Source organism: Falco biarmicus, chromosome 2, assembly GCF_023638135.1.
Source record: "Falco biarmicus isolate bFalBia1 chromosome 2, bFalBia1.pri, whole genome shotgun sequence".
In the NCBI taxonomy this organism is placed as follows: domain Eukaryota; kingdom Metazoa; phylum Chordata; class Aves; order Falconiformes; family Falconidae; genus Falco; species Falco biarmicus.
This window is the reverse complement of record NC_079289.1, coordinates 23,441,415-23,466,598: the sequence shown is the minus strand read 5'-3', so window position 1 is coordinate 23,466,598 and position 25,184 is coordinate 23,441,415. Positions and strand designations below refer to the sequence as shown.

The 25,184-nt window shown below is 40.9% G+C and overlaps 1 protein-coding gene across 2 annotated transcripts in view; it reads left to right on the top strand.

Moving 5' to 3' along the window:
• FLT1 (fms related receptor tyrosine kinase 1) overlaps window positions 1-25,184 on the top strand; it is a 117,900-nt gene that overhangs the window by 23,872 nt on the left and 68,844 nt on the right. For both annotated transcript variants that reach the window (XM_056329042.1, XM_056329043.1), the window contains exons 4-10: window positions 2,306-2,430; window positions 8,312-8,474; window positions 8,562-8,698; window positions 10,238-10,412; window positions 12,368-12,485; window positions 14,474-14,643; window positions 15,054-15,213. In XM_056329042.1, the coding sequence (XP_056185017.1) occupies window positions 2,306-2,430; window positions 8,312-8,474; window positions 8,562-8,698; window positions 10,238-10,412; window positions 12,368-12,485; window positions 14,474-14,643; window positions 15,054-15,213 (1,048 nt within the window). The remainder of the gene's footprint in view (window positions 1-2,305; window positions 2,431-8,311; window positions 8,475-8,561; window positions 8,699-10,237; window positions 10,413-12,367; window positions 12,486-14,473; window positions 14,644-15,053; window positions 15,214-25,184) is intronic.

Here is a 25,184-nt window from a genome sequence, read left to right as displayed (position 1 = left end):
GTATCCCCTTACGGCCATTAAGACGGAAGGAGAATAAAATCAAAGGGAATCAGGAAAAGCCTCCACACTCATTATGAAAACAAAACTGTGCTAGGAAACATGATGCGTATTTCTTTTAATCAAAAGCAGGAAGACATTTGGAGCACTTGGGGCCGTCGATTGCCCTCCAGCCCATGGCGGAAGTCCCCAGTGATGTCAATGGGAGCTCTGCACGCGAATAGCGGGGGCACGGAGACGCCGTGGTGTGCCACTGCAGGGACTGTACCAAGACAGGTTGTGACTGAGCTTTAAAGCCTACCAAGAGCAGCCAGGGCATTCTCAGTTACTTTTATAGAGCGCTTCATTGACTTCTTCAGATGTGAACGTGCGTTTCCATTGAAGAAGAAGAAATAAAAATAAAAAAGTCAAGCATGGTGTTTTGTGCTTGTTTCCTGTCCCTGCCTTCGGATGGGCAGGAATCCTGTGAGGTCTGAGCCGCACAGCCCCCACTGCCTTGATATTGGCATCAGTCAGTGGTGACACTGTGTCTGCAGACAGCACCGGTAGTCCCCAGAACAGCTCTTCCTCACACTTGTAATGATCTGGAGATTATGATACAGGAAACTACTTTGCAAAGCTTGCTGGTTTTGGGCAGGAGCTCTTAATTTTGTGACAAAGACAAATGAGTCTTTGGGGAGTAGTAAATCGGTTTGTCTGGTGATGTTAAGGGGCAGGTGACCTCTTCTGCGGCTGCAGCCACTGAAACAAAAAAGGTTCTTTTCACCGTGCTACAAACAGGTTCATTCTTGGTCTTTCCTTGAATCGTACTGCAGAGGAAACATCAGCCTAACAAGTCCTTAGGGTGTTTTTTATTACATACGCATCCTCTATTACTCATAAGTTCCTTTTGCAATCTCAGTGGATGTTTAACACCTATTATTTAATAAAGCATTGTGGCTTTAATTTCAGAAAGTTTGTGTAACTGTTTCATTACACCTCTTTAGGAAAACTTTACCCTGGGGTACATTTGAGGTAGTCTACCTTGGGATTCTCCCCAGTATAAATTAGAGCAGAATTTGTTTCTCTTCCTGTTTGATGTCTCAAACAAAAATATTATTGCATATAATAACAAAAGAAGACCCTAAGGGAAGAGCAGTTTTATGACACTGGCAAGTGGAGATCATACTTTTGAAAGAGAAGCAAAAGTAATGTATTTGAAGAACTACTTGCATGAACATAGGTCAACATGCAGAAGTCTGGGACCAGAGCACTTGAATAAAATAGTATAATTTGAGTCAATTCTTGCTAGCTTTACTCATTTCTTACCAAGAAAGATTCACATTGTTATTTGCAAGTACTTTTGACTGAGTGAAAATAATAGGATTTGCCTGAAAAAACATTGGAGCTGTAGATAAGCACAGAATAAGGATCTGAATGTTCCACTCTTTTAAGAGTTAAAACCCCAAACTTATGTGAATTTGGGGTAGTCTATTTGTGATGCGAGTCAAACCAAACCTTCGTATCTGAACACCTGCAAAGAAGATTTGGAGCCAGAGTCTGTGGCTTGAGCCCCTCTTTGTTACGTGGTCCAAACAATAGCAGCAGCAGTGTTCCCTGTTCCCATTGCAAGCTATTTATGACAATGCCCTTTGTTAAAGGGATTGTTCAAGGGACGGTAAATTACTCTGCCAAGCTTTAGTTATCGAGTTGAAAGAAATTAATGTTTTCCTGGCATTTTCGTTACCTTGTCACTGAAAAAAAGAGACACATAGGTATTGTGATAGCGGGAAGGAGGAAAATGATTAACTCTTGCTAGTCTGTATTCTCAGATTTGGAAGTATGGCTGGATAATCACGGTAGATTCTTTCTCCTGGTGAAGTCAATGTGATTTTCCCATCAATTTCCTCGCAGACATCAGGAACATGTCCTGTGTAAGGGTTTCCTGATAAGTGAATTTCAGCTCACTTCCCATATAATTACTTCTCCTGATGATAATAAAATAGAAATGCCCTGAAATAAGAAACACATCTCAGCAGTAGAGACAATGCCATAATGGGAAAGATTACTACTTCAGCTGTCCAGCATTTTAAAGGAGATACCAAAGTACTGCTGTTGATACTAAGTGATAAATACGTTTTCAAATTTTTAATAATACTTTGCTGAACTTGTTTAGATAAAAATAAACAGAAGATTGATGCGAGGACTTTGTCTAGCTTTCCTTATGGACAGGTTTAGTCTGCTCTTTCAAGGCTGTATGCACTGTTACAATTGCCATACACAGTCTTAAGATTTCAGGTATTAACCTTTTCTTTTTCTTCTTTTGCAGATACAGGCAATCCATTTGTAGAGATGCACAGTGATATACCTAAAATAATACACATGACTGTGGGAAGAGAAATGATCATCCCATGCAGAGTCACAGCACCAAATGTTGCTGTTACTTTAAAAAAGGTACCTCAAGCCAAGCGTGCTCTAGAAGTGGTTTTATGGATGATGCTTTTGTTTGTTTGCTTGCTTTTGAAATATTTCAACAATTTAGTATTACTTAAACAAGGTTTCTGGGTGTCAGTGTGTTTAGAAATATTTCAATCCTGGAGGCTTTGTCTCATATCTCCTAGAAGGGCTTCATCAAACCTCTTACGCTGGATGGGAATTTTCTGAAGAAACTTAAACTTTTCATACCATTTTATTAAATCTTTGCTGACAAAGGTTTCTTAAGCCCAGGAAGGAGTTTCTTGTTAGAAGAGAGATCCTCCCACCTCTTCCCCTGCCCTTCCTCCCCTTTCCTCTTCTGTCCTCTGGAACAGCTCGTAAGTGAAGTCCCTGGAGACCTGCTGAGGCTGTGCAAGGATCTCTGCAAGCCTTTGCCCTACCTCACTCCCACCAGCAACTTTGCTGCTTGCTTTTACATACGAGTGCACTTACAAGACAAGGAATGGCTTCCCTTTGTAGGGAAACATGCAGAGTTTGAGACTGCAGGGCTAGTTTTAGAAAAACTAGATATTTTCCATGTTTTGAGGAAACAGTTTCTTTCCTAGGTGCCCTAGGCGTTACACAGACAGCTAGCTGACCTATGTGTATGCAGTAAAGTACCTGATGTGAAGACAGAGAATGGTGCTTCTTTTTTCAAAGTTCCTTTGTTTGGCTTAAAAATTAGGTGGAGTTGCCAGTAATCTTTTTGTTTCTAGATAAAGGGAGTTCTCTGTACATAGTAGCATAAATGTTCATCTTTGTTACAAGGAAAAGAAATTTGTCTGTTTATAGAATAACATGCAATTGCCAAACAATGCCACTGCAAGATGCTTATCTAGATTAGTACAAATCTTTGATTCCTCTTTGACTGTAGAGTTTTGTAGCAGCCACAGATTTGATCCTGTGTTTCAATTAGACCTGGAGGTTTACAAATTCTATCCAGTGCTGCTTTGCTAATATTGACACTGATTTTGCCTCTTCGTTTCCACCTGTGAATTCATCTGAAAGAAAGCAAAATACAGAGAAAATAAAATAATCTGACCTAGGATGTTACTGTATGTGTGTGTACATGCACACACGCATGGTTCTCCTGCAAGAAGTGCACCGGGGGGGGATGATGCACAAGATTCTGTGGTTATAGAATCAAAAGTAAACAAGGCTTGGCTTTCCATAGGGTAGATGTTGTAGAGTGGGAACTTATTTGGGCACTGTAGTGTTGCATCTGAAATCTCACATATTAAATTCCTAACTGACAAAATTCTTGTCAGGCTTCTCTCCTATTAAACAATATATAAAAAAAATTTCTTTTCTCCTTATTTGGAGGAGATTGAGACATAGCTACTCTTTTTTTTTTTTTTTTTCTTTTTTTCTTTTTTCATATCAACTTGCCTTTAGCTTGGATTGTGGTGTAAGGCACATCTTTACACCATCGAACCCAGATATAATACTCTGGGAAGGAGAAGGAGGAGCTGGAGCCAAGTCTTGAAAGAAAGGATTGGTTGCTTACATGTTTTGCATTCCAGGAAAAATAAATGTGTTCCCTAATTAATCCCAGAATTTCCTGAAGCATGTAAACTACAATGCATTACATCATACCTTACTTTATTTATCATCTGTAACACCCATATATGAAGATTCCAGCAAGCTTTTGCTCACATAGCAATTAAAAGAAGTGTTAAATGTATTTCACAGCTGCAGGCATACTACTTCTGGAGAGCTGGCAAAACCTATTCTGTGTTTTCCATTCAGTGATAAAGGAAGAAGCCGGTGTCCCCATAATGCAATCCTCTGGACCTGGAAAGAAGCCCCCAGCATTAGAGTCATTAGGTTCTGCATTCTATATTGCCAAGAAGTAAAAATAGTAAATATTTTTTGGTAATCCATCTTTTCTGAAAGGACTTGTTACGGCTGCATGAGCACTGCCTTCAGTGTTCTGTTCCTGTGCAATGCTACTTCCATCTTCAACACTACAAATGATTTTTTCATTAAAATTGCATCTTTACCTTACTCAGTCTTTTTGAGATACTGCCTTGCTCTAACTTCCAGGCTGAACATCTGTACAAATTATATTCTATAGCATGGCAATCATGTGCAACATAGGAGTCTTAAAAATCAAGAAGCTAATAAAACAGGGATTGGGTTATAGGGGTGGAGCTTTTCATTCCTATTTCAAATGTAGCCTTCAGGTCCTGTTATGATAATCTATATTTGCAACAGCCGATGGCCTTTTCTTTTCCTCATTACATGAAGAGCTGTGAAATTAATTGATAGTTTTGTTCTAATCTTTAATAGGCAGATATCCAGAGCTTCTGAAACCATCATTCCTATCCATATGATTCTAGCAGCTTCATTCAAGATCCCTAAAATAAGATAAATCTCATTGCAGCTAAGGTGTGCACTTCTCTTGCATCTTCATTTGCTCTTATCCTGTTAAATGGAGAAAACATCACCTTTTGGTACAATGGTTTGGTACCTCTCTTTGTTGACTTTATAACAGAGAATCCAAAAGTATAGTAGTGACATTCATGGGGATAGAGATAAATAAGCTTCAGCTTAACGAAAGAAGCAGGGAAAAAACCCCAAGGATGCTGAGAGTCACACACCTAGACAGTGGGAATTGTTAATGATGCCACCTCATCCCTCCCAAATTGATGGAAGGGGAGACATGAAAGAAAAGACAAGCATTCAGAACCTAACATATGTTTCCACTATGCTTTCACCTGGTTCTTTCCAATACAACCTGCCTTTGGAGATGTGGGGAAACACAGCTGGACTATATACTCTCAATCATATGTATGTACCCAAAACCTTGTGGCAGTACTGTGTTAATGCCACTGAGTACCAAAAAGGTTCAGTGGCTGGTGTTGAGCAAAGAACGAAAAGAAATGGAAATCTAGTTTGAAACAAAGTACAAAGAAAGTAAAAGGCCAAGACTGCGCTGGGAGCCACAGTGATGTGGTTCACACAGATAAGCATGTAGACAATAAATTCTGTGTATACTGCAGCCATCAAAACAAATTAATTCTTTGAATGCCTGCCCTGTGTTTCTTCATAGGTTTCCTACTTGTCTCTGTGATGACCAAATGGGCCATTTTTTGGCAAGTCCCTGAACAATGTTGGCCCTGATCTGCATGGGCGATGGACCAGGTGACCTCTAGAGGTCCCTTCCAACTTAAATTGTTGTGTGATTCTGGGATCCTCTGTCCTGTACCACCCATGCAGTGTTCATCATGGTGATGATGTCATGTCTCTAGGTGGTGCCCTGGGAGGTGATTTAGGGCAAGGCAAAGCAACTGTGCTTCTCTGAGAGTGGGAAATGGGTCATCTGAACCAGTGGGGTTGGCAGAGCCCAGCAGCGTGGAGGAGAGCTGGGTAGGAAACTGAAGCCTGTATGGAGAGAGGGTAGAGCTGTGAAGGGCTGTGAGGGTGAGCACCCAGCCACCACTACTCTTCTGAGACAAAATCCTGGTATTTCCACCCTCTGAAAGGGACTTGTTGCAGTGTCTTGTTTCCCACCCCCAAGACTTAGCCAGAGACCAGCTGTGTCACGTTGCTCTTTTGCTAATCAAAGTTTTCCTTACAGAAACTTAAAACAGTTGAGTTATGCTTTCACGTGTGACCGTGTGCAACTTCTTAGTCTCAAAGCTGTGAAAAATTACACAAAAGGCTGTAGCTCTAGCTGTTTTTGAGGGATGTCAGATGAGATGTGCAGGCAAAGATTCGCCTCCAGAGCAGGTGAGCCTGTTGAATATCACAACATTAAGTGTTGCAAAACAGGATCATATTTATAAGCACTGTATTTCCAAGACCTGGACATATCCTGGATGTTTCGGTTACTTTCCCATTCTTGGAGTAAGGCTGATACAAATTCAGTAAACCATCAATTAACTAATTAATGTGAAGTGAATGCATTCCCTGGGAAATGTGAGTCTGGGGAGGCTCTGAGGCTCTGACTTCACTCTTTCTTCACAGTGTATGTGAAAACTCTTGGAGGAATATGCTCAGAAACAGTCTGTTTTCTACCAAAGCGGCAAGAGGATAAATCCAGTTGAAGCCCTTGAAAGCATAACTAGTTAACCCAAAGCTTGAATACTTGTTTTATTTAGAACAGGAATGGCAACAGAGCTCTTAGAGTTCGATATCGTTGAATGGTAGCCAGCAGGCTGTAATGTAATGGGCTTTATTTGAGTGTGCGCGCGTGTGTGTGTAACACACTTCCCCTGTGATTTGCATGCTTATTATAGCATCTTATCAGCTGTTGTAAAGATAAGGAATTCTACCACAGCATTTTGTGCTCTGTAATTATTGTTCATTTGATTCACCGTGCCTTTCTGTTGGAGGAAATGGCATGAGATGAGTGGAGGTGATCTCAAGGGTAGCTTTTGGTGTGTGCAGAGCAGCAGCATCACGACTGCCGTGTTTTGGAGAGAAGCTGTATCATTCAGGAAGGTGCTGGGCAGCCATGCTTCCCCCAGCCTCTGGCAGCCACTCAGGCTGGCTTTGGCCATAGGAAGGAGAGGACTGGCCAATGCTTAAGTCCTTTGCTCAAATAAAGGGGAAGGATGAGGAGATGAAGGGGACGTAGTGAGACTGGGTACACAGTAAGAGGTGATGGGCTGCAAGGTGCTTATTTGATCCAGGCGCCTTTGCTTAGGGCAATAATTCACTCAAACTCTACTCTGTGTCATCTTTAAAAATATGTTATTTTTACCGTAAAAGCAGGCTTTATAAAAGAAGAATCACATCAGGCTTTGTATTCATGTCTGATCTCTGTGTTACCCAAACGGTGACATTTATTCCATTGATAAGGCATAACAAAAACCCATGACAAGAGATCTTGTCTGCACTTCAGTGCCTGTGTCATGCTTTATCTTTTCAGGGTTTTCTTGATACCTTGCTAAAATGGGGCTTAAAAGTCAAAGGACTCTCATATGAAATATTTTTTTTACTGCTGGCAAAGTGAACACTTGATCCTATGTGGTAATATTTTAGTCCACATTAGCTTTCAGGTCTAAAGTTTAAAAACACCTGATGGCTTTACATTAAGTACTTGTTGGGTCCTCAATTTCCGAGGGACTTAGAAGTGCCAAATTTTTAAAATGTGCTGGATACTTTTTCTGTGGAAATATGATGGTTTTAGTGTTTCAAGGCGTCCTTTCAAAATCTCTAGTCGATATGACTTTCCCCATTCAGTATAATCAGTAGTTCTCAACAAAAGTCCCCAAGGAAGCTTGTTGGCTTTAAAATTTGTACTTCACATTGTATGTGATCACTTAGAGATGTGTACTCTGACTGGTCAGCTTTGGACAGCCAGTCATGTCCTTAACTTCTTTTTTTTTTTTTTTTTTTAAACAGTCCAGTCCTTCAGACAACATAAACGTGAGAAGCATCAAATTGAATCCTGGCAGGAATTTGTTAAAGCCATGAAATGACAGCAAATTAAGTCCATTTATCACCTCCATTGAAATATGTGCATTTGTGTCTCAGTGGTGAAACCAGGATACTTAATTGCAAAGGTTTGCCAAGATGAGCACTTTAGCTGCCAACCAGGAGCCAACAGAATAGCAGCCCAAGCGCTGAGGCTAATGATAGTGTCAATCTATTGTGTCATAAATTACATCCTGTTATAAATAATGAAATCTTGGAAACAAATAAAACATTCACATTCTTCACCCAGATTTTTCCTCTATTTTGTGATGAAAATGTGACTTGAAAAATCTGCGTAATTAAATGTCATCCGTTCTACTTTGATTGGCATTTTTTAGGGTGGGTTTTTCCCCATTCCTTTTTATTAGGCTGCTTTGATTAGAGAGTGGCATGAGGATGAGTTGTTTTTATGATGTGTGTTTGACACTTCCAGATTCCACTAGAAACCCTAATTCCTGATGGCAAGACAATAATCTGGGACAGCATGAAAGGCTTCAGAATACCTAAGGCAACCTACAGGTTCATAGGGCTCCTGAGCTGCGAGACAACCATCGGTGGACACACGTACAGCACAAAGTACCTAACGCACCGTGAGAGTAAGTAGTGTTCTCTACTCCCTGTCTTTCAGAAAGCGCTCTGCCCTGGTGACGTTACTCACTTTTTTTCTTCTTTGTCACATGCAGCCAACACGATTTTTGATGTTCAGTTAAGCACCCCGCGTCTTGTCAAGTTGCTGAAAGGAGACAGCCTAGCAATTAACTGTACTGTCACCGCAGCCTGGAACACCAGAGTGCAGATGACGTGGACTTATCCTGGAGAAGTGAGTGCTGTGGTTGAAATGAAGCAGCCAGGGGTTTCCCACAGATCATGCTGTATCTAGCATCCTGGGAGGAATTTTGCTTCGAAATGCTTGCCGTGGTTCGCATTCCATCATTTTGACCCTTGCTGACATGCCTCTTAAGGTTTCTTTTTTTCTTTCTGGTGCCTAATTGAGTAAGTAAACATGTTTGCACAATATACTCTGGTTATATTGCATAATCACGAGCAAACGCTAGAATTGTTTCATTCCCAGGAGTGTCTTTTCGACCTGGGGAAATGATAGAAATTTATCATCCAGTCCCAGGCAGGGGCTCTTTCTTGTAACAAAAAAGTTTGCCATGAGGCTGTCTTTCTCAACACATTCATTTCAAAGACTGGCAGACAGTCAGGCACCCGACTCGAGCATGTTTAGAAAAGATATTTTGATTTAGCTAGCCAAAATCTCATTTGTTAAGTGTCACATGAACAATCCTCTTGTTTTGACAGCTACAGGCATGATCTTGAATGTGCTTCTCCTCCCCCCCTGCTGGGAGCATCCTCATAAATATATGTCGCTTACAGAATATCTGCCAGGGAGTCAGTGTAAAGCTGATAAGAAATTTGACATTAGTTTAAGGTTTACAACTCCCATTCCTTTCATGTCAGTTTGATTTATGCTGATGATTCAAGTGAAGATCATCTATTATGTCATTCATTGTGCCTAATCACAAACTGAAATTATGATTACATTATATAGGCAAGACTAATGCAATTGTTTCTTGCATACTGTAGCCTTTTTCCCTGGCATTTTTTCACCTCAGAAATAAACAACTTAGCAAAAAGAGAAATGTTCCAAATGTATTATATTGCTCATTGCTGTCTTACCAAGCCCTAGCTGGACACTACACTTGTGAAATTCTGCTTTGTTTTTATTGGGATGGTAACTGAAGGGTGCTCAGTGTTTATAAGACACCAACAATGTCCTGGGTTAAATAAACTTTGAGGCCAAAGGCTGAGGGGGAGTTGCAGGAAATAACTCCTCAGATGCACATTATCTTCAGTTCCACCCTGTTATTCCCTTGCCAAATCTAGTCCCTTTTCCATCTATAGCGTTTCCAGAATTCTCCCCTTCTTGTGTTGATGCTCTCTTCTTCTGAATGTCTGCTGCCTATGGCACTGAGTCCAGGCACCGATTTATGTGCTGCTCTTCACACCATGGCTTCAGGGATTTTTACGGGCAATGCTGGACGAGGTGCAGTGGGGACCTGGGGCATGTTGGTGTGGCAGGCCATACAGAAGGGATGATCTTCATCTGGAAAGAACTAGTTTGGATGCTATTACAACCCTGGAGAAGATAAGAATGAATTGCCATATAATGTTACATATAATTTTTTTTGTTGACCCTCTGGAAATGTTAGGCATCTTTCCCGTGTCTGTGCTGTACAGGGAGATCTGGATTTTTTTTTATTAAGGTATGGTGGCAGTAGAGTAAAATAAAAATCTTAATAATAATGAAAATTGCTTTGATTAAGCTCGCTTTTGTTCATTTTTGCTTTTATAGGCAAGGAGAAGAGGTTCTATAACGCAGCGCATTGACCAGAAGAATACAGAAGCCAATATTTTTTACAGTATCCTCGTTGTTGACAAAGTGCGTGATATTGATAAAGGCCAGTACACCTGCCACGTGAAGAGTGGGCCATCAATCAAAGCTGTAAACACAACAGTCATTGTTTACGGTAAGAAGTGTTGCAGGTTTGTGGAATACAGAATGCTCGTGTACCACAGGCAGTCATAAAATAGCTTTACATGACACAAAGTGGGAGTGAATTTATAGCTCATTCGTCATGGGCGGAAAAAGGAAGGAGACCAGAGAGAATATGTGCCTTTTCTTTCATGACTGTTTTGTATTATTGGTAGTAGGCATGTTAGTATTCGGTTTGATCACTCTCATCTGCTACATACTGTGATACCTTGTCCTCAGTCAGTTCTGGCAGATGCAATCCGTTAAACTATATTTTAATAAAATAATAAGTACAAGCTGAATTTAAGTAGAAGAATCTCACTTCTTCTTCTACAGTAGTTATTTATTGTTTTCTAAAAAAATTAACGAAGAATTAGATACACTAGCTCTACATGGAGCAGGTAGCTGCTAGACCATTCAATAAATTGAAATGAGCACAAGATACTGCAACTCTTTAATATGGTTTTACAGTGGGAGCCTTAAACGAGCTCCCTATGGTCTGCCTGGGCTTTCTGTGAAAACTGTGAAATCTGGTGTTATTTCAGATTTATGTGAATTAGGACTTTTGTGCACTGGGGCTCTATGACAAGCTGCCTTATTTGTGGCATCCTGTTACAATTAGGACTGTCCAGGATCTTTGGAGCGTCATTGGTATTAAGGACCAAGCAGCTGGTGGGTGTCCTCTATGACAGATGACTCATGGGCAGAATATTGATTTGTTCCATGTTTTCAGTGGTCTACCTTTTCTCCGTCATCTGGAAGCATGGACTAAACACCCCATGCTGGTATTCTTAGAGGGTATTTCAGTCCATTTTTTCTCTTTAATCCCTGGACTAAGTGACTGGGAGCACCGGATGTTACGATCATATCATATTGTGATATCCACTTACTGTGCTCAATGATACATCATGATATCCACTTACAGTATTCTTAAATAGATAAGATGAAGCTGTCAGGAACTGAGTTTTAGATTAAAATTAAAGTCAGAGAAGCTGCAGCTGTTGAAGCCACCCTGTAAACTCTTATTCACATAAGCAGCCCCATGTATGGGATACCCACATTAGAAAGAGCCTGTGTGAATAAGGGTTTGCGGGATCGGGGTTGTGTCTTTATAACTTGACTTGTGTAATCAAACTGCTCATTTATCTTGTGCATCTTATGTGGCAAGTGTGATTAAACTTTGCACTTGTTTAGTAGATATCCAGCATCCTTATGGACAATCAAACAGTTTTTCATGTTTTGAATGTTTTATTTTGCTTGCGTGCAGTTTGGGGGAGGGGGGCAGGGGATAGGGAGAGGTATGGAGATTTTCACTGTATTGTATGAATATTATGTTTTACTGCCTCTGGTAAAACCCATCAACTTGCCAGAGAGTTTGAAATATGGGGCAGTACAACTGGAAAAGAACAAATTCCAGCAGGTTGAGATTGTTCCAATGAACTGATAAAGGTTTGTTTGTGTGATGAAACAGCTGTTTACCAATGATACAGAACGTGTCTGCCTTTTCCTTGCTGTTTCTCTGGAGTTTGATTAAATCCTCACCGGCAGAATATTTTCTTTTGGAATACCCATTGATGTTTGGTCTTCAGGAGTAGAAGGGTCATCGTGATCATCTAGTTCAGCTTCCCATGTACCAGGAAGCACCTTATCTCTTGTGCCTTTTTTTTTCTGACTGAAGCACGGTGTGAAGTTGGCCAGTGTCTCTTCTCCAGGCACATTCATGGCTTGGGAACTATATTTCAGTTTCTTGTAGGTTTGTGGTGAATTTCTTTATATTTTATAGATCTCTAGGTGGAGGTTAGGCTTTGTTCTTGTTGCTGCCGTGTGGAAACACCAAAATTACTAAAGATCATTTTTGTTTGGGTTCCTGTTCTTTTTAGTAGAACAACAGTTTTTACCGGCTGAAAATAAAAATCAGTAATACAGTGCACTCTTTTTCTTTTGTTTAAGATAAAATGTTTATTAATTTGAAACGTCGAAGAAAAACTGCACTGGAGGCTGTAGCTGGAAGAAAATCCTATCGTTTGTCGATGAAAGTGAAGGCATTTCCCTCTCCAGAGGTTATATGGTAGGACCAACAGTTACCTCCACGTACGCGTACTGGACCTTGTCCTAGATGAAAAATAGTATTGGTAAAATGTTCAAATAAGACTCCTTGAAACGGCAACACACTGGAGACAATACAGTTGTGGAGTTTTATTGGAAGTTTCAGGGTTGTCCTGGGTTTTACCAATTTATGAGAACATACTTTTGCATGCAAATGCAAAAAAGGGTATCTGGGAAGTTTAGAGCTCAGATCCTCAAACGTTAACTATGTCTCCCACTGAAATCAATGGACACTCTGCAGCTAAGTATCTCTACCAACTTTAACTGAAGTGTTGCATCCAGCTTCACTCAGACCTAGACACAAGACCTGAATTTGCTTTTCAGACAGTAGGAGAAAGAAAAAAAGATTTTCATTAAAATAATTGACTGACTCGAGTCATACAGACTTGCACTATTAAAAAAGCATAGAAGCTGGTTTTATTATATAGTGATCTGCAGGTTGTAGATCTACTTTAGTGACTGGAGCATTTACTTTGGCTTACATATACTGTGCTAAGAAAACTTCTGAACAGTTTTTTGCATTAACCCAAACCACATTCATATAAAACAATGTTATCTATTCATGATCTCAAGGTTTTTTTTTTCATTTGAATAGTTTTAAACACCAGTAGCTCTGGCTCAACTCATTGCACTTTAACAAAGGGTCTGTGACTAGACTGATTAAGAAAACAAATCATACATACATGAACAGTGAGTGTCCATGATACTCACAGGCAGGAATTTTGCTGCAAACATTTTGTTTTATTTTACAAAACCTTTACGTGTATGGCTCCACACGGAAAATTAAGCGGCAAAAGTGTAGCTGATGCTAGCCATTTGTACAGTATTTTGTTTCTTTAGTGGCTGGGCTTGCTGACTACACATACAGATGCAAAATTTCTGAAATACAAAAAAATCCATTTAAACAAGATTTATTTATTTATTTATTCATTTATTTATTTATTCATTTATTTATCACTCTGAGGTTGGTAAAACACTGGAACAAGTAGTCCAGAGAGACTCTGAAGTCTCCATCCTTGGAGATACTCAAAACCAGACTGGAAATGGTTTTGAACAACATTCTGACCTTGCTTTGAATAGGAGGTTGGACTAAGTGATCTCTAGAGGCTTTTTCTGCCTCATCTACTCAGTGGTTCTGTCCAGTGAAATGCCTAAATAAATTTTTATGATCCATTTTTTAGTGCTCCCTCCTCTAATAAGAGCAAGTATCTTCCGTAAATACTTACTAAAACTTGTGAATCATTTTAATCAAGTCCTTCTTGATAGTGAAACTCTGTTGCACTCTTCTGCTAACATCATGTCAATCTTCATACAGCAACCTACCAAAATGTGCTCCACGCTGTATTTTAGACTTTGAAGACAAGTGTTGTGCTTCTTCAGGATTCATCTGTGTGTGAGCAACAGTTCATACTTTCTATGTTCATTTTCTGTTATCTTTAAAAACATTCACTTGATAGCAGGATATCTGATTCTTAAATGCTTATCTAATCTCCTTACTCTTCCTCTTCCTAAAATCACAGCTGTGCTTAGGCTACTGTAATACTTTGTCCCAGGATGTATTCTGAGGTCATAGAGAAATGGTCAGCTCTGGATGATGCAACCTTTATTTGTGTGAATGACTTTCAGCCAAAATGGTTGTCTTCTAGACTAAATGGCGGCACAAGCATGGAAAACTGGGATCATCAGAGAGACAGTTGTGGTTTTCAGCAACTCTCAAATACTCTATCAGATCCTTATTGATTTTAATGTATACAAAGGTATTATCCAAAGTGCTTTATAAATATCAGCGATCTTATTTGTAAGGGAAGGATAAACCTCTGGTAAACAGAATCTTGGACTGTAAATTCAATCCTTGCCCAAAGATTAAGAAATGTTGTGAAATGAAATAGCACAGGCAGTTTAAGCAACATTATTTTTCAAAAGTTTGATTTCTGGAATTCTTTTAAACAGGTTAAAAGATGGTCTACCTGCTGCTGAAAAGTGTGCTCGGTACATGGTTAAAGACTATTCATTAATCATCAAGGATGTTGCTGAGGAAGATGCAGGAAACTACACTATAATACTGAGCATACGACAGTGGAACTTGTCTAAGAACCTTACAGTCACCCTTAGAGTAAATGGTAAGTTTACAATATGTTCCCATTCTTCTCCTGAACATGTAAATGCTAAATTTTCATTGAGCTAGATTTTTATTGATCTTGCACTGTTCAGGTCATTGTGGGTTTTCTTGCTGGCTTTCATGGACCCAAACCCAAGGCCCATATGCAGGGTGATAGACCCATCTCGCAATCAGAAGACAGCTGCTGGTTTTCGTTAGAAGGGTTTCTGTCCTCCACAGTCAAATACTTGTTCCTGATGACTTAAATGTGTTACTAACTGCTCATCTGACTTCACTTAGGCCTGCTGTTTTCCTTTGTTCTCCTGGGGATTTTTCTTATTACTCACCCTGCAGAAATGTAGCGTTTTCATGATCATGCAATACACTGGAAATTAGCTGGTTTTAATTGCTTTTAATTTTTACCCTTTACAGTGAAACCCCAGATATATGAAAATGCTGTGTCATCATTCCCTGATCCCAACCTGTATTTACTGGGCAGCAAACAAGTGCTGACATGTACAGTGTATGGTATTCCTCAGCCTAAAATTACATGGATGTGGTATCCCTGTAGACAAAACCATTCTAAAACAAGGTAGGACAACTTCCTTCCTTACGTGTAGCATGTCTTCCCTTACTATTACATTTAAATATTTACTTTTTTACAAGAATAAAGCTTGCCATGACCAATGCTTAGTTAGTAAAGTTTGTATAACTTTAATCCATGTATTTTTTAGTAAACATGCAAGCACTGCATTTTTTTCTGCATTATTTGAAAATGGAGGGCAGAGCTGTTATTTTGTATTGCTACACAAGTTTATTTACAGTTCACTGCTATGCATGTATGCAATGTCTAAAGGTGATAATTGCTTTTTAATTTTTATGAGGGAAGCCTTGCAGATAATGCTTTTCAAACTTCACATGCTTTCTCACGGAGGAGATTTCCATGCTTTCCACCACGCCTTCCTCCACACACAGTGATTTCCCTGCATGACTTCTTCTGAAATTCAACAGAAACTATCTTAAAGACTCTTTCCGTTATGAAGGTTGAATTCTCTTACAATACATTGGCTCATAGATTCAGTTCAGCGAGCCAAATGGGCCCAGCTTTCTCCAGCTGATATTTCAACAGGATGAAATACAAATGGCACCATACAAGCTTACTTGATGCTGATGTGGCACTTAACTAATCCTCTTTTATATTTAAGATTTCTTTTGAAATCTGTTTCTTACAATTACAAGTTTGTGCGTTGACTCATTTATCCAAAGCTCTTCCCACATCATGAAATCTGACACAGTCTTAATGATTAACATTCAACCTCCACAATGGCAATAGCATTAAGCTGCTATCAGAAGGTTCAAACATGCAAGGTATTTGGATCACAGCACAATGAAGATATTTAAAAACCTAACAAACGTTTAGGAACCAACACTTTCTCAGCTTCAGTTGAAGATAATCACTTCACGTAGGATTTAACTTCTTTAATGCTTTCCTAGCACTGGGTTTTAGTGGCAATCCAGCCAAACATTTAATCACATGCTTAACTGCAGGGATACAAGACACCTCCTTCAATTAAATAGGATAAACCTGTTATTTCAAATTAAGGGTGCTTTGTGATCAGTGAGACAGCGGTCAGCACTCCCTAGAAGCGCACGTAGTTTTTCCAGTTACGCTTTGCTTTGGGACTATGCTAATGGGTGGCCTTCTGTGCCCTTCTCGCCAAGAGGTGGCACTAGCAATCTCTCCTTTTGCCGGAATAGGTATAACCTGAGGTTCTGCTTTCCGAGGACAGGTGAGGGCTGCATTTACTCTATCTGTTCGGTTACCTTCGAAGGACAAGTCGCAAAATTCTGAGTATTAATTTATTTTTGCTCATAGGTGCAAAGTGAAAGAGAAGAGAAATCACAGTACTTCTTAAGTAGAAAAAACCCTGTGAAAGGCATATATGCAAAGTTTCAATCTTTTGGTTTCTTTCAAATGTTTATATATCTATGCATACCCTGGGCTGAAATCACAGTGCGGCACTGATAAAACAGTTGGCTCTTCTTTGGGAGCTGGGGTGGTGCTCGTCCATTGTCAAATATTTCCTGCTGTTAACAGGCAGGGATCTGCACTGCAGCACGGGAGAGTGTGTCATCAGAAACAGAAATTAATATCCGCTAGCAGGTGTTTAATAATGTGCTAAACTGTAGACTCAATTAAATGCTAATTAGAAGTGTGTTTGAGCAGGTGATCAAAGGAGAAATGTAACAATTTGAATCAGCTATTGGCTCAGTTACAAGGTTGTTTCCAGACTTGCTTCCAAATTGCCTTCATAATTGTTCTGTGCCGATTCTCTTTAACCCCCTCCCCTTCCTTCTCTTTTAAATGCTCATTGAAGTAGTCTGCAGAACACCATTTTTAATGCTTTCCCTAGGAGGTGTGGAACGACTTCCTCTGAATAATATGGTGACAATTGACTGTTGCAGAAAGGCAGAAATACCTGATAATTACATTTTGTCTCCTGCTCCAAGAAGGGAGCAAGAGTGGACTACCTTGGCAGCTGGCATGCCTCGCCTAGGTTGATGGCTATGCCAGTTCAAGTGTTCTTGCTGAAGAACTGGAGAGCCCTTTAATCCCACCTATTTCACTATACTTTCCTCATGTAGAGGGAGGTTTGCCTAAACAACAGATTTAAGGTGTGTTTAGCTTGTGCAGCAGATAAAAAAAAATATCTTATTCTGTCATTAAAACATTTCTTTGGATTTACCTGCCCAATATTAGGTTTCCAAGGCTAAAATGTTGTTCTATTTGTGCTCAAGTAGTGCCTATTTCTGTGCACAGGTGTACCTTGTACCTTAAGTTAATAAATCCCCGCAGGTTACCGTTATTCAGTGTCTGGCAGTGGGGAGTCTCATCAAGTCTCTGAGTCTCATGCCACAGGACAGAATGCGCACTGAGTAAAAAGATGCTGTTGCTGCGAAGACCTTGCAGTGCACAGATCTGTTTGCTCCAGGATTTATATATGTGCTTAACTTGACATCACTTGAGTACTATCACTGCAAGCTGGGGAATGACACTTACTGGATAAATTAGACTTTATTTTTGAAACACTATTGCCTATGGGCTCCTTAATAGAAACCATTAGGTTATCTGGCTCCTTCTTTCAGTTTCTGTTCCAGACAGTATTTCTACTTAAAAAAATCTAAAAATACCTCAATGGATTCCATTGCTTTTAAATAAAATGCAGATATATTTTAATGCTTTGTGATTGATACAGTCAATTTGCATAACTTTTCTCTCTGCTTCATTCAGGCCAGTAACAGGAGGCCAGCCAAGTTAAACAGTTTCCATAGTTTCCTGGTAGCAAATTTAAAAAAAAAAAATTAAAAAAATCTGTAAAATTGCTCAACAAATGTGACTTCTTGGAATGTGGAGCGACCAACATTAAAATTTCCTGTTCTTTATTTTCTGCTGAAATTGCTTAAACCAACTCTATTGCCATTAAATAACCTTCTCTTCTGATGTTCACCCCAGCAAGGAAACATAGAAGCGTCAAGAAAAACTGTCTGGGGCAAAAAGTAATGGTTTTGGGGTTTTAAAAGCTTATACAGAGCTAATAAATTCAGAGATGGCAGGCAAAAACAGTAGAAGATGCAATGAGAGTTAAAATAAAATGCAATTAAAAAAATTACAGATTAGTCTTTCTTAAATGACCAAGATACTACTTTCCCAGTGCTATCTTACTCCAGCTTGCTCTGCTGCTCTGTAGCTGGCATATACATTCCCCGGCTGGGCAGCTCGTGGTTGCTCAGTGGCTGTAGCAGAAGGCAGCCTGTGGGACACTTGTCCTGCAGTGTCCATCAGCCTCCTTGGCCCCTTCCCTACTGCCCTGGAGTTGTTGTTTCTGGCCTCCTTTTGGCTGAGGTTGGGTTGCCAGCAGAGGCATGCAGAGGGGCAGCCAGCGGCAGGGCACGCCGAGGGTCTGTGGAGCCAGCCAGGCTGGGCTCCACCTAAAACTGATCAGCTCGGAGGCTGCAGCGTGAGCATCTGCATGCTGGGATCACCTGATGTTAATTGTTCTTCGTCTGAATCTCTGGAGCAGATTTGTGTTTATCTTAAACTGGCCTGGCAGAGCCTGCCAAGAAAGGCGTGTGGGATGCTGATATTGCTCAGTGGAAGCACTGGTCTCCTCAGCGGTTGTGCAGTGTCGTTTGGGGTAGTTTCTTTCTCTGAACATTTCCATATAGGCAGCTCAAGAGACATCTTCATCGTGCTCTGCCCAAGGCTTGACTGATCGGCCCTTCAGAAACTGCAAACAGATACAACACTGAAATTTTACCTTGGGTGCTCCAACTTTCCCATCACCTCGCTGCTTCCCTCTCTCTTTGAACTATCGGTTTTGTTTATCCTCAAACTGAATATTGGATTATTATTTTTCCAACCCTGCTGTGACATCAGTCTGCATTATTTTGTTGTTGTTGGTTTTTGGGTTTTTTTTTTCCTCTCTGTGTGTGTGTGCATGAGGGAAAGAGAAACATAAATGGTACCGTGGAGATGCCTACAAAAACAAAGTCATTGGAAAAACTGGTCCCTGATTCTCTGCCTCCCTGACTACTATAGTGTCAGGATATGAACTTGGTGGTAAAACCACCTGAACGGTGGGATTGGGAATGAAGGGCTGAATACGTGAAGTTGAGGACAGAAGCAGGCAGCAGGGACCAGGGGCTGTGTCGCAATGTCTATGCTGGTACTGCTGCCAAAGAGCTAATCTCAGGAAACCGTGACATTTGTAGCGCTCTGATGTGTGTGGGTCCTCATTGAAATTGCTACTGATTTAACACAGTGTGATAAGAAGGGAATATTACATCCCTTTGAGGCTTGTCTGCAGGGTCACACATATGATTTTCTATAGGAATAGCTCTCCAGCACTACAGAGGGAAGAATAGGAGCATGTTGTGGATCTCTGGAGGCAAAAACTAGCAGTTTTCCTTGAAACTTCTGCAGAGATACAGAAAGACTGGAAGTACCGTAATGAAAGTGCATGGCCAGACTCCCACCAGCTCCAGTGAAAGAGGAGGCAGGCCATGTGTGCGTAGCAGTCTAATTGCATTTCTGCATTGTCTATGTCAGTGTATTAATAAGGGATTGAAAGGCAGAATCATTAGGATGTGCTTGGATAGATTATCAGGGGAAACCAGATTTGGAACATCAGTGAGGTATGTAAAATGAACAAGTAAAGAACAAGTGTTAATTGTACTTAATTAGAAATGTACTGAACCACCCAAATTTAATTGTTGGGTGTCTGCAAACATCGATGCCCATTAGTTTGTCCACAGCGACTGTTTTTGTTCCCCATGCCACCTTCTATTTTCGGGAAGGGGAAGTCTGAGCCCTTAGCACTGGTAAAAGTAGGTCAGATGCCATTAATAAACAGGTAGTTCAAAAATGCCTTTGTTTAATTTGACATGTGGCCAGATCCTCGGCTCTAAATCCACATTGGCTGAGGATCTGGCTGGTGGCATTCGTGCCTTCCACTCTCTACTACAAGAAAATCTTCTTGTGGTGATCTAGTAAAGGTACTTAGAATGGGTATATTAAAAAAAAAAAAAAAAAAAAGCAAAACAGCTAGCTATTCTCTTATTTTGCTAGGGTTGGGGAAATAGATTAGCATAAATAACAATCAGACCTTGTGTTTTTCAACATATCTTTCAAAAAATGCAGAGGACAGACATGAGAGTACATTGCAGTAGCATGGACTGGCAGAGAGTTTGAAGCCAAAAGAGAGGAGTGAAACAGCATCTGATCTGCTTCAGCCTGAACAAGCAGTGTGCTGAAGCATCTCATTCTGCACTTCCACTGAGAGCCAGAGGTCAATGCTTGCTTGTGAACACCTTCTGTCCTCTGAAAACAGCTAGTAGGGCTGTCCTCAGCATTTCAGAATTTTAAAATATTTTTTGTATTTTACTTAATGTCATATGAATCGGACCTGGCATATACATATGGATAAATAAGCTTGACAAATACGTGCTGCATACTGAGTACAGTTTACCCCAGTCTATCCTCAGGGTAACACTGTAAGCTGTAAATGGTTTGATCACGGGTCTTAGCTGAACCAGAAGCTTAAGCTTTCCAATTTCAATATTGCTGGTTTTCAAATCACTTTAAATCAAAGTTTTTCAAGTTTAGTAGGAAATGTTTTAAAACGAAACACACTGCCCAAGTAATTTTTTAATCAGTCATTGATCAAACCTAAAACATAAGTTCTACAGTAAAATTCAGATGATCAGGGATGCTCTGCTCAGAATCACACTTTTGTCCTTACTCACATGTTTAGAGAATTGAATGGGATGTTGCATCAGGGGAAGATTGCAGTGTCTTCTGGCATCACATAAGGGTCATGCTGATGGTGGGACGTTATTGCTTGATCTTTTACTCACTGCAGCCCAGCCCACAGACAATAAAGCCTGCGACAAGCTGTACGTGGGGACTGCACGTCGTGAGCGAGGCCCCGCACATTGGCGGTGTCCAAACCAGTGGGATGTCCCAGCCTGTAGCCAGAAACCTGCTCCTGCGCTAGCAGGGGCTCTTGGCCAAAGGAAGGCACCGGGTCAAACTCTGTGTGTGCTCAAGAGTGATTATGAATGGAGTACTATTACTGGATCAAGTACACCTTTTACAAAAATATACAAACTTTAGTTAGCATCCTTTTTCCTTTTACGTGTACGCCTTTCAAAACGCCTTTGCAGAAAGCTTTGAACAGACACGGCGTATGAGGTAAGATCGTGGTCAGAAAAAGATACTCAGTTAAAAAATAGAAAACAGAGGTTAAGAGGGAACAGCCAGTTCCTGCAGCGTAGGGAGGCGACCAGTGAAATTTTTCAGGAGCTGGTGCTAGGGTCTGTACTTGTCAACATGTTCAGAAATAACCTGGAAAAGGTGGTAAGGAGGTGACAGAGCTTGCTGATGATACTAAGTTATTCAGATTTCTAAGCATGAAGCCTGATTGCAAAGAAATGCAGAACTATATGAATCTGGGTATCTGAGTGATAAAGTGGCAGATGAAATTAACCAAAGATAAGTGGGCGTGATGTACATAAGAAAAAACAATCTTGCTTTCACATGTAAAATAAAGTGTGAAAAGGCTGTTGGCTGATCACTACTACCACAAAGAGGGATCTGAGTGTTGTGATGCACGGGGTTGTGAAAGTGATCACAGGCATGAGCAGTGCAAAAAGCAAATCCAGTGTTAGGAATTACCAGGAAAGAAATAAAAAACAAAATAGAGAACACCATGATAACTCCACATAAATCCATAAACTACCGACATCTTTTATACTATGAGCATTTCTGATCCTTTCCTGTCAAAGGATGCAGCCAAACTGGGAGGCACACTGTGAGGGGCAAAAAAAGGATCAAAGGAATTTCAGGGAATGAGAGGAATGTATGAGGGGTGAGTGAGGAGGGAGGTCAAGGCTCTGCAGACTGAAAAAGGCGTGACTTTGGGGCTATATGATAAGAGATCTACAGACTTATGAAAGACACACGTGTGAGGATCAGTTGTGTATGTCTTTTCCAGTTCAAGTAGGGGCCTTTGAATGAAGCCAAGAGGAGCACAATTTGGAACAGGAAAAGGAGACTGCTCTTCATGCAGTGGATAGCAGATCTGTGAAGCTCTGTGCCGGAGGATTTTGGGGATTTAAAAAGTTTGCACAAAGCCTTGAAAGAGAAATGAAGTGTAGAAATGGCCTCCATTGTGGGAAGCTCCCGAGCTGATAATAATTGGTGACTGGGGGAGTATTAGGAGGAAGTATCTGAAGTTAGTCCTGCTCTTACTCATCCCCAGCCACCTGCTTATGGTCATTGTTGAGACAGGATATGGGGTAGATGGATCCTTGGTCTTATATCCACATCTGCCAGTATTTTCTCTTCCTGTTTTCCCTCTAATCAACTCCCCTCTCTCCTTAAAAATGTTTCCCTCCATTCTTTCTCATCCTTTCCTTGTTTTCTGCTTGCTTGTTTCCAGTCCCTTGCTCCAGTCAGCCCAGAGCTGCTCTCGGACCCCTACTTGCAGTGAAGCTGAAAAGAAATAATCTTGAAAAACACAATCTCAGTGTAGCAATAACTCTTTCATCTCCTCCACTGATCACTGGCAAATGGAAATGGTGTTAGTTGTTCTTCCAGCTTGTCAGCAAGACAGGGGGTATTAAGGACTGTGTAAATAGATAGTAAAGAGTTACTTCTTTCTACAGCCAAGAGGATCCAGCCAGGACAGCAAAGGAAAGGAAGGGAATTTTGGTATTATGAGGGGTAAGCTGTTGGGGATACCTGGATCTTGGAATGCTATAGTTCTACGTTATGGATGGAAGTCTAGTGAGCTAATAGCAGTGACTTGTGCATGAAAAATTACTTTTGCCAGAAAGGTCTGAACAATATCTTGGACTTTATATATAGGGAACATAGACTGGAAATGGCAGGAATGGAATGCAAGAGTGGACATTGTGTGTAGACTTTTCCTGGCCTTTCTCTTTAGCTTTCTGACTGCTCAACCAAATCAGAAAACACCCCTTCCTTTCCGTACTATAGACTACTAAAATCAAACACTTTTTCCCACTGAAAGACATTCTAGGTGCTTGTGGAAACCTCATGCTTTACGTGATAATTCTGTAGTTCCAGCCAACATCCAGCTCCTCTGTGGAGGACATGGTTGTCACTTTTGGACCGAGAAAGTGGAGGCTGAGTCACAGTGACTGCACGGGTGATGAGAGTGATTACAGTCTAGCAAAGGAGGGAAAGGAGGCGGACAAGAAGGAAGGAAGGAAGGATTGGCTGAAATATGATGGTATTCTGAGTTCATGAAGAATGTTAAGCAGTGTGAAGCAGGAAATTGAGGGTCAAGAGGCAAAATATAATTATCTGATAAGAAACTCAAGGTGAGAAAATTTCAGGTCACCTCAGGATGTGCAAACACCTGAAAAATTACTTTCAAATACCGTTATATTCCCTAATGGCCAGAGGTCTCAAGTACTGGCAAAGAAGTTGGAAGCAAAATATGGGTTTTGGTGACCCTCAGTCTCAGACATTTGTATTTTTTGTTATGAATAGCTGGTGTTGCAGGGTGCTCAGGTGTGCAAGATGTAGAAGTGATTTTTTCCTGTGGAAATACGAGCACAGGCTGATGAAGGGTTGAAAGGTGGGATAGGTAAGGCTGCTGTTGACCTTACTGCTTCTTTTGAGATAGTTCAGGTCAATCAGCTTTCTGTGGTAGCATACTGGAATAGTTCAGGGCAAGTCATAATGTTTGGAAAGGATGAACATGGAAGGGGAGCACTATCCATTTATCTGCATGTAGATAATCATATTATTGCACGTAGATAATAGCAAGAAAAGCAGTGTGCAGCTGTCAAACACTTTCTTTTTCTATAGAGCAATATACCCTACTGTTTTTAAAGATGTTTACCAGGATGACGAGGCATTCAGGACACTAGGGATCTCCCCTAAAGAATGCACTTTCCCTTGAAGTATCCCCCTCAATAAGGACACAGAGCATCCTACAAAACAGAAAACAACTCAGTCCTCACTCTGGCAACTGAGCAGTGCATCCGGGCCCCAACCCAGCCTAATGTGTGGAGGCCACTGAGAAATCTTCCAGCCACCCTGCATCTCATCAGTGAGTAACTTCTCAGCACAGTTGATAGGGCCCTTGGTCTATAGTTGCTCCTGCACTGGAGACAGAGGTTGAGGAGTAGCAAAGGAGAATTACTGCTCTCTAAGAGTCATGAGCATGTCTGAGGTGAAATGGGCTGGTGATGTCCCGTCTGCTTTTGGTGGGCAAGTGTTGACACTGCACTGGAAAGCAGTAGGGACCAGTGACAGTGAGAGCGGAGGGGTGAGTAAGACACACAGAGGAGGAACCTGCACCACTTTCACCAGGATTTGTTGTTTGGCATTCCTTGCTGAGCTCCTAAATAAATAAACAAACTACAATATATGATGTAAAATGTATCCAGCTCCTACCATTTGTAGAAGATTTCTTCCTAGCCACAGTAACCCTCATACTGGGGAAGGTGCTTTGGATGAGTGCCCAGCTGGCTGCAGACTTGCCACCAAAGGCAGCAGGGCCAACATTTCAACCTCTAACTGATCCTTTTTGACCTAGAGCAGGAACACTTGGACCATAGCTCCTTAAAATCATAGAATCACGTCCACAGCCAAAGCTTGTGGAGCATGCTGGCAGTGAGCCAGCACATGTTCTCCACCTCCACCCTCACAGAGCATGTTTCAAAATCTGTACATGCTCCCTGCTACTATTTTCCCTGTTTCCTGCCTCAAATTGACTCAGTATTTCCCCGGACACGTGGCTATGCCAGCCCTGTGCTACCAATCGCACGGTGCTAGACACTGAGGTGTGGAGCAGACAAGACCCATGTCATTCAGATTTTTTTGAGAACTTCCAAGTGGAAAACAGTTCCTATACATTCTTTACAATTCCAGGAATTTCCAGAGTTCCTGTTTTAAAGTTAGTGTTGTCACCATCACCTCCTGAAAGATGTGAGTCACCCCAACGTGAATTTGTAATAACATTG